At 44.3% G+C, this 10,184-nt stretch overlaps 1 protein-coding gene across 1 annotated transcript in view; it reads right to left on the reverse strand.

Annotated features, from left to right (window-relative positions):
• The window catches only part of LOC108793587 (putative homeodomain transcription factor 1), a 54,598-nt gene extending 49,490 nt beyond the window's left edge, over positions 1-5,108 (reverse strand). The window contains exon 1 of the mRNA XM_018564577.1: positions 5,034-5,108. Within this exon, the coding sequence (XP_018420079.1) occupies positions 5,034-5,078 (45 nt within the window). The 5' untranslated portion in view covers positions 5,079-5,108. The remainder of the gene's footprint in view (positions 1-5,033) is intronic.
• Positions 5,109-10,184: the final 5,076 nt, after the last annotated feature.

The following is a 10,184-nucleotide window of genomic DNA, read 5'->3' on the forward strand; positions in this document are numbered from 1 at the left end:
CCCCTCCCCCCCCCCACTCTCCCTTCGGTATGTGCGTGGTCATGGAGTGGTCACCTCTCAGGTTGCCTCATTCAAGGCAAATGTCCTGGCCCTGATGGCTTCACAGCTGCATACTATAGCGAATTCAAAGACCTACTAACCCCCTATTGACAGACTCCTTCAACTGTCTTCGCAGTGGGTCACACTTAGTTCAGGACTCACTCACAGCCTCGATCTGCATGATCCCGAAGTATAACTCTGATCATTCTAACCCCTCCAATTTCAGGCCAATCTTGCTACTTAATGTACGCATGGCTGGCTAAAGTGCTAGCCAATAGATTGAATCGGGTAGCGGGCAGTCTAGTCAGCAATGATCAAGTGGGCTTTATTCCTACAAGACAAGCCGGAGATAATGTCTGTAGGGTCACCCTACTCACCCACATTGCCAGAACAAACCGGGTCCCTGCCATGCTCTTATCCCTCAATATCAAAAAGGCCTTTGATACTGTCTCTTGGCCCTACCTTTTTTACACCTTGAAACATTGGGGCTTTGGTTCCCATTTTCTAACTTGGGTATCCTCTCTGTATAACAACCCGCTAGCCCATATAAAGCATTCTGGCTTCCGATCCCCACCATTCCCTATTCTGAGAGGCACTAGACAGGGATGTTTGCTGTCTCCCCTCCTTTTTGCCCTGATCCTGGAACCATTTGCTCAGAAGATCCGCCGCTCACGAGATATATCTGGTATCAGCCATGATGGCATCTCCCACAAGCTGTGTCTATTCACAAAACTTCTGTCAGATTTCGCCTCGCTCTTGGGTCTACGTGTCAATAATGCTAAATCCACTGCTCTTAATCCATTACCATCCACGCTGGTGGAGTCCTTACAGAGCCAGTTTTCGTACCCTTAGGACCCTAGCTACCTCTCCTACTTAGGCATTAAGCTGACCAACTCAACTCTACGGTGCCAACTATCACCACATGATTGCTAACCTCACGCAACTCCTACAGACGTGGACCACCTACTGCTTATCTTGGATCGGTAGAATAGCGACTATTAAAATGACTCTACTGCCCATGATCCTCTATCCATTCCTCATCTTGCCTGTGGCCGTCCCTCCCCGTGTTCTTAAGACTCTGCAATCCCATATTTTTCGTTCCATCTGGGATAACAAGTAGCCCAGGATCCCTCGCAGCACGCTTCATCTCCCGAAATCGAGAGGGGGTCTGGCAGTACCCAACATAGCCACATACTACCTAGCAGCCCAAATAGGTAAACTCTCCAAGTACCATACCGATTGGAAATCCCGGCCTGGTCCCTCTGGAAGACTCCCTAGTCAAACCGACTGCCATCGCTAATCTCCAGTGGCTCCCTGCAGTACATAGACCCCCCATTTCACACCCACTCACCTCCCACTCCCTCCGCCTTTGGGATTCGGTCAAAAAAAAAGAATAACCTCATCTCTCCTCACCTTCCCTTTTTGTCGTTCCTGCACAACCCAGCTTTCCCCCCAGCCCTACACAACCCCTCACATTTTTCAGCTTGGTCAGATCGCAACTTGACAACTCTCTGGAAACTCCAATCAGACACAGCAATCACATCTTTCCCTCTACTCCAGGAGGGACACCTCCTTCCTAGTGGGGAGATCTTCCGATATCTCCAAGTCAGGAACTTCGTTGCCAAATATACTCCCAGAAACCACAGCCCCAGGGTGTTCACTCCTTTTGAGAGAATTTGCAGAGATACTCCCCACAGCCCTGGCCTTATATCTCTTCCATACTCCACCCTGCTAACCACTCCTAACGCACCCTAAAACCCCCCACCCCACCTATATCTCCAAATGGGAAAGGGATTTAGAATCTACCGTAGATGAAGACCTATGGTTACAGTCATGGATGAACACGAAATCTAGTTTGCGCTGTGCAAGCATGTTGAAGATTAAAGGAGAACTATGAGATGAGTGATTTCCACTTACCTCATAGTTCTAGCCGACCTGTGACAATCAGACTGTCACAGGTCAGCTCAATAGATCGGGAGGTGAGCGAACACATACGAGGTTCGCTCACCTCTCGATCCTGTCACGGCTCTCTGCCGTGACAGGGGGAGGGCTGGATTCCCCTCGCCCCGCTCCGATCTGCCAGCGCTGACTGGCGGAACGGACGGGGGAGGGGGCGGGTACAGCTGGCTCTGCCTCTAGATAGGCAGAGCCAGCTGTCACTCACGCAGCTGGGCGCATCCCGTCATATACGTCGGGATCCGCTCCGGCTGCGGCGTCTCAGTATACCGCGAGCTGTAGCTCGCGGTATACTGAGCTTAGGGTAACGGGAGGACGCTAGTTTGTGTCCTCCCGTTACCCTAAGGAGAACTATGGGGAAAAACACTGACCCCATAGTTCTCCTTTAACTACAAAGTCCTCCTGTGCTTGTACATGGTACCCGTCAGAGTGGCTGCCTACAACCCTAACTGTTTGCCGAACTGCTTTAGGGGCTGTCCTGACCCAGGCATTTTTATACACATATGGTGGCATTGCCCTTTGATGTCTAAATTCTGGGATTATATCTTTAATCTCCTCTCCTCCATCCTGTCAAAAACGATAACTAAAGACCCACACTTTACCCTCCTTAATTGTAAACCTGCTGGCCTCCCACGCAAAGACTTTCATTATATATATTAACCTCAGCCAAGAGAGAAATCGTGAAAAATTGGCAGACTAAATTGGCAGCGTCACTAGTGTAATTACCGTATTTTGCGGTCCATAAGATGCACCGGACCATAGGACGCAGGGAGGTCCGGCGTGCCTTATGGAGCACTCGACAGAGCGTAGCTTCCGCCACAGCTTTTATGACAGAAGCTGTGACAGAAGCTGCAGTTAGTGACCGCTGAGACAGGTGGCGCTGTGATTACTGATCTCGATCGCTGCCGCCGTTGCTCGGTTTTAATACCAGTGATCTCATTAGATCACTCGTATTAAGCGAGCAGTGGCTCCTACTACTCGCCCGGCGCCTGAAACTGCATGTCTTGGGCGTCGGATTCGCTCCATAAGACGCAGGCACATTTCCCCCTCCTTTTATGGGGGAAAAAGTGCGTCTTATGGAGCGAAAAATACGGTAATCATTGTGACGACATGGTGATCAGTTTATAAGTTAAATGTGTATTGGTGTTGAGTTGTGTTTGAGTGCGTTATGCTGTGTGACCTGGTTAGGGAAAGACTATCAGCACCATCCCTCGTTATCTACCATTGTACTCTGAGGGAGCTCAGAACAATGACATTCTGGCCAGGCTCCTGCTATGGCTGTCTGGAGTTCGTTAGCAGGTGGACACCTGTGGTGTTGAGCAGACCGATGGTCTGGGAGGGGAGGGGGGATGTGATGGGATTATATTCTGATTTCATCACTTGCTGTATATAAGTTTGTGCAGTTGCTCAATAAATCAGAGTTTGTTTACCCTACACTCAAGCCTTGGCTAGTGACTGGGGAAACTGGGAGCTAAGGATCTTCAGGTTCCAATATCTCCTCAGCAAGGAAGAAGACAGCGGCGGACATACTCATCCTGAGTACGGGGGTCCGTCACAATCATGTCCTCTGTATAATGTCCCATGAAAAGAGCGCAGCACAACTTGATTACTCTATGCCTAAAATGGCTTCAAGACTGTTCCTTAAGCGCTCGCCATTTGTGCTAACTTCCCCAAACATCACAATACATATACCATATATATCTACCTAAAATTGATTATATAAACCCTCCAATTCTTTCCTCCTACAATGTGAAAATTAATCCAATACTCTGTATAGCATATATATTATGATTTTTCAGACACACATATACAGTATCTCATGTGGGAACAGTACAGGGAAAATGTAGAGATAGCTGATCAACAGGAAATTAAGTCTGTATCTTCTCTGTAAAAATTATAATTAAAAGAGTTTGCACTGCTATACTAAAGCTAACAGTCCCCTTTTCTCTTCAGTAGATGTGGTAGGGATCAGTGATTGTCATAATAATCAGTGTTGCCTTCCTGAGATCAATGGTTACTTTGATATGCATGAAAAGAGCCAACTGGCCGTACGCACAGGTGGTGCTTTGGAAATAACTCTGGAAGAGAACTTAATATATATACGGAAAGACTGTTCTCGGAGACAGAATCGAGCCAAACATAAAATAATGTCAGTTTCAAAGAGACTTCAGTTGCCATCCAATCACTGTCGTGAGAAAGATATATATGTGTTCTTTGAACCAATCATGGATTCCTCATGTGAGCGAATGCGAGCAATTAGGATAGGCTAGAGACATTGGGAGGACTTAACTGAGGAACCTTGACCAGAGGACCTCACTGGTACAGAGGACAACACTAAGCCACAACAAGAAGCAATTTTCCTGAGAACGCTTAAGTGGCACAAAGTCCTGTTCACTACGGTGTTTGACCAGCAACAACCGAAGCTAAATTACTTTTTAGTGTATTATCTCATAGAAACCATTGCAGGTGCTAGAGAAGGGTAGTTTATGTATTGTTTTACCTGTAAAAGTACGTTAAATACTACTGGGTCAGTTTCCTAGGTTTTAATACAAGAATCAGAAAAACAAATAGCTGCAAAAGTCTGCAAAACAAAACATACTCACAATTAATTAATATACTACTCAAAATATAAATCAGTTTCCATTCAAACTCCTGTGCAATTTCCCAAATAGCGAGGAACAAATGGTTCAATCATAGTACAAAATCCACAAATTCCCATAAAAGTTCCTTATGAGAAAAGATATGCTCATTGTAAAGGTGCACTCTCTCCAAGATGCTCCTTTGTGTGTCCACCAACCATAGAAATCCCCTTGTGAAAATGAACTCACCCTTTAAAAAAAAAGCAAGTAAAACCTTGCTATTCATAAACTACTTGGGGATAATCTGGTCCTTCCTCCGTACAGCTTTAAAGAATTCACCACAATCATATATAAAATGATATTACAGTGTATATTTCTTCTACAAAACTAAATGCATATGTTTATATGGGGTGCTTAGAGATCCTTCTCGCCTTCATGAATATGGAAATATGTACTCACTTTCTTCTGATACCAAAATATTGCATCTCTGTTCTCAGCAGCCATCCCGCTATCCTTTCATTGGCACTTGTGTCTGTAGAACATAGAAAATCATGACATCGTGCAGATTGGTTTAGAAATTGTAAAACGTGTAGCCAGTGTGTTTATATTGTCCATTTATTACGCATGATAAACACTGTTGCGATTCACATTGCATAGATTCACAGTGCATTAAAGTTCTGGAAGTACAATAAAATCGAAAGAGTGATGCTAGTCTGATGCTAGTGGGTGAGCAAACAAATCAGAAATTTCACTCAATTTACCTTACTGTATATTAACCACTTGCTGACTGGGGTGTTTACACCCCCTTCCTGTCCAGGCCATTTTTCAGTATTCAGCGCTGCCTTACTTTGACTGACATTTATTCTGTCATGCAACGCTGTACTGAAATTAATTTAATTTTTACATTTTTTTAATTACCTTTATATGTGACTTAATTTTTTTATATTTTTTTGTAACTAATTCTTTAAAAAAAAAAATTTCACTTAACTTTATTGCTATCACACAGCCCCCTTTGTGATAGCCAATTTTCAGTGACAGGTCCTCTTTATGAAGACATCAGGGGCCTTTAAGACCCCTAATGTCACATAGGGACACTTGCTTCACCAGCTTCTCTCCGGTTTCTGTACCGGAGAGTGACACTGAATGTAGGCAGTGATGCAATACACATCACTGCCTGCATTCCCAAGAGGAGGAGGAGATCAAACGGAGCTCATGTACTAAGCTCCGTTTGATCTCCGGCCTCAGAGCGAGTCAGAGCTGCTGTGCTGGTCCCAGGCTCGCACCGTGCACAGCGGAGTTCGGGATCGCCAGCAGCGGCGGAGGGGGGGGAGCGCACACCCACACGCATATTACAAGCGATCGGGCGTCTCTAAAGACGCCCGAACGCTTGTATGTAAACAGCCATCGCCGGCTGTTTACATTGCAGGCTGATTTCCTGCTCGTGCGCACTGCCTAGCGGCGGGCACGAGCGGGGCGGGATGGGACGTTTAAAAACACCCACCAGCATTCAAGAAGCCGCTGTACGGCCGTTTAATTATAACGACCGGACAGCAGGTGGTTAAACTAAATTTTACAAAGCCCCTCTTGCCTTCCCTGAGGCCCTATTCGGCCTGCCTTTAAACTTGAGCCAAGTGTATTTCAGGAGTGTATTTAGAAGTGTTTTTGCTTGTTTTTGTGTGTGTTTTTTAAAGCACATTTTGCCTGGGCATTTGGAAGCACATTTGCTGAAGCACTTCAACGCTAAACATGAAGAATCCTATTTTAAATTGCGCCTGTTCGCATCTGAGCATTGTGCTGCCTGTTGCCATCCCATTCCATTTCTTTCCATCATTCAAACTTTCTGAGATGAGAAAGAGGGACAACTTCCATCACAGTGTATTTAAGCAATGGACACACCCCTGTATGCCAAAATTGATTTGTAAACCTATAATTGTTTTTTCACCATTACTTTTCCTGTACATTGCCTTTCAAAATGGCAAACAAGATAATTAAGAAATAAGATAAAGGTTTTAGTGCAGAATAACACTTTTGGTAGCTAAATAGATGCAAAAGCAATGTTTCGGGACCTTACATGGTCCATTCATCAGACAAAAAAACATAGTGATGATAAGACAGTTTACCGATGTGTAAAGTGTAGAAGAAGCCTGAAATAGGCCGGGTTCATAGGGTGCTAGATTGACATGTAGATTGCGCCGCACAAGTCCAAATTTAGAGAAGGTAGTCACCCACATACCAAGGTCCAATGCATGAATACGTCCCTTTATTGACGTCGGATACACATGGCATCAATGCAAAAGCAACGTTTTGGAACCTTACATGTCAATAAAGGGACATATTGATGCATTGGACTTGGTGTGCAGGTGACTACCTTGCACACCAAGTCCACAACATTACTCACGCTGAATTACTTTGGTGAGGCTGCTACTATACAACAAATAACCCCGTAATCAAAGCTGGAGGTCCTAAGGGAAAACCAATAGACAGCAGTAAGGGAACTACCCCAGTGCTGATAGTCAAGAATACTTCTTTTAGGGCTGCAGCTAACGATTATTTTCAAAATCGATTAGTTAGCCGATGATTAAGTTTGGTTAATCGGATTTTAAAAAAATGGCTCCAGTGATGGACTACTAGTTTGTATTGAGATTGTAGTCCATCACGGGAGCAAGCTTGGAGCGGTGGAAGTAAAAAAAAAGTGTGATGTGCATTATAGTACATTATACAGCGGCACAATGCAGAATACCAGCAGCTATAGAGGAATACAACAAATTGCAGCAGAGGCTTTGTAGTCCTCTGTAGTTGGTGTTATTCTGCATTCCGCTTTATCATTCATTATTGCTGGGATTTGTAGTCCTCTATAGCTGCTGGTATTCTGCAGTGCGCTGTATAATGATTATACGGCGCAATGCAGAATACCAGCAGCTATAGAGGAATACAATAAATCCCAGCAATAATAAATTATACTATAATGTACTATTGCTGAGATTTGTAGTCCTCTGTAGCTGGTGTTATTCTGCATTGAGCTGTATATAATGTATTATTGCTGGGATCTGATGTAGTCCTCTATAGCTGGTATTATTCTCCATTGCGCTGTATAATTTATTATTGCTGGGATATGTAGTCCTCTATACCTGGTGGTATTCTGCATTGCGCTGTATAATGATTATACGGCACATTGCAGAATACCAGCAGCTATATAGGAATACAAGAAATGCCAGCAATAGTACATGATACATTCAGTGTACAGTATAATGTAAAGCTGGGATTTGTATTCCTCTACAGCTGATGGTACATTGTGTTATTATACAGCACAATGTACCATTAGCTATAGAGGAATACAAATCCCACTATCCCAGCAATACATTAATATTACAATGTACAATAACACCAGAAATTATAGTATTGTGTGGGGGGGAGGGACGAGAGTGCAGGCTTACCTGAGCAGATTGTGGGCCTGTCTGGCAGCTGCCTTCCCCCCATGCCTGCTCTTCCTTCTTAAGGCCTGGTTCACACCTGGGCATTTTGTAGCGCGTTCGAACGCTCTGCAAAACGCTCAAACACCGAAATCCCATTATTTCCTATGGGTATGGTTCACACCTGGGCGTATTACAGGCCGTATGAACGCGCTACAAAACGCCCTACGCCCAAAGAAGTACAGGAGCTTCTTTGGGGCGTTTTTGTCACGCGTTTCCATTAGGATACAGCCAAGTAGCCCTCGGAAACGCGGTAATATTCGATACGCCTAGGTGTGAACCCAGCCTAATTGTGCCGTTCGTGGATGGGCGAGCAGCAACGAGTCTGTGAGACGGGGAGGAGAAGCGGCCTGCGGCGAGTACGTGAGGCGGGGAGAAGCGGCGTGCGGCGAGTCCGTGAAGGCAAAGAGTCGTGTCACGAGGCGGGGAGGAGACGTGTCGTGCAGCGCGGCGGGAAGGAGAAGTAGCGTGCGGTGAGCAGCAAGCAGGCCAACTAATTGAAATAGTTGACAATGTTTTCCATCATCGATTATAATCAACTTAGTCGATTAATTGTTGCAGCTCTAACTTCTTTATTTTTGAAAAAAATCAACAAGCTAAGATATAGAGAAAGAGAGATAATGCAAGAGATAGAAAGATAAAAGAGAGAGAAATAATAGAAATAACTAAATAGATATAAAGAGAGAGAGATAAAACAGAAATATAGAATAGATAGATAGAATACAAACAGGGGCATAACTAGAAATCAGGGCCCCATAGTAAAATGTTGTATGGGCCCCCTCCCCCTAAAAAAACAAAACATTGCTACAGTGCCTGAGCTACAGCATATATTATTATATATCTGATATGATTACATGCAGTTAGAAAACAATCACTATCCCTGGACACATTGATCGTGCATCCAGGGATAGTGCTTGATTCCTAACTGCATTCAATCATATCACATGCAGAGGGTATCTGTAAATGGCACCTTTTCAGACTGGGCTAGTGTAATGAGCGGTGTGCCTCAGGGTTCTGTGCTGGGTCCCATATTGTTCAACTTATTTTATTAATGAAATCGGGGAGGGTGTTAACAGCGATATTTCCGTGTTTGCGGATGACACCAAAATAGGGAGGGTAATAGACACGGACTTAGACACTATAACATTACAGGAGGACCTGGATAAAATAGGGGAGTGGGCATTAATGTGGCAGATGAGGTTTAATGTCGATAAATGCAAAGTAATGCACTTTGGAATTAAAAATAAACAAATGGGTTATACAATTATGGGTATGCCGCTGGGGAAGTCAGAAATGGAGAAGGATTTGGGGGTCCTTGTAGACCACAAACTGAAAGGTAGTTTGCAGTGCCAGGCTGCTGTAAACAAAGCTAGCAGGGTCTTGTCCTGTATTAAAAAGGGGATGTATTGCAGGGACAAGTCTATAATTTTGCCACTTTATAGATCATTGGTTCGACCTCATCTGGAGTACGCGGTCCAGTTCTGGTCACCAGTACTAAGAAAAGATGTCCTTGAGTTGGAAAAAGTCCAGCGAAGGGCAACCAAACTAATTAGGGGTATGGAGGACCAGAGCTACGAGACGAGGCTACTAAATTTAAACATGTTCACATTAGAGGTGAGGAGATTAAGGGGGGATATGATTTCCATGTACAAAATGTTTAATGGCGGTAGCAACATTAGCGATAAACTGTTTAAAATTAACTCCGTTACAAAAACTAGAGGCCATCACCTAAAATTGGTGGAAAAAAAATTCCAGCACAAGGGGCGAAAGGGGTTCTTCACAGTAAGATCAGTTAGGGTCTGGAACTCACTGCCACAGACAGTGATTTCAGCAAATAATGTGGAATTGTTCAAGAAACTTTTGGACGATTTCTTAAGGGACCGTAATATACAGGGGTACGGGTACTCCTAGAATGAGATCCTAATAGGTTGGACTTGATGGACTAATGTCTTTATTCAACCTCAAATACTATGTAACTATGTAACATGCCATCAAATGTCGTGTGCAGACGTTTACATGCAGCGGCTGTCATCTGATCATTAACTTGAATGGGTGACAGCTGCCACTTGTAAACGCCACATTAGGGATGATGCAGAAACCCTAATCGTGCCTAAACTAACAGGTGTGAATGGGGGGAAAA

This window comes from Nanorana parkeri, unplaced genomic scaffold (assembly GCF_000935625.1).
Source record: "Nanorana parkeri isolate BGI_ZX_2015 unplaced genomic scaffold, ASM93562v1 scaffold761, whole genome shotgun sequence".
Taxonomy (NCBI): Eukaryota; Metazoa; Chordata; class Amphibia; order Anura; family Dicroglossidae; genus Nanorana; species Nanorana parkeri.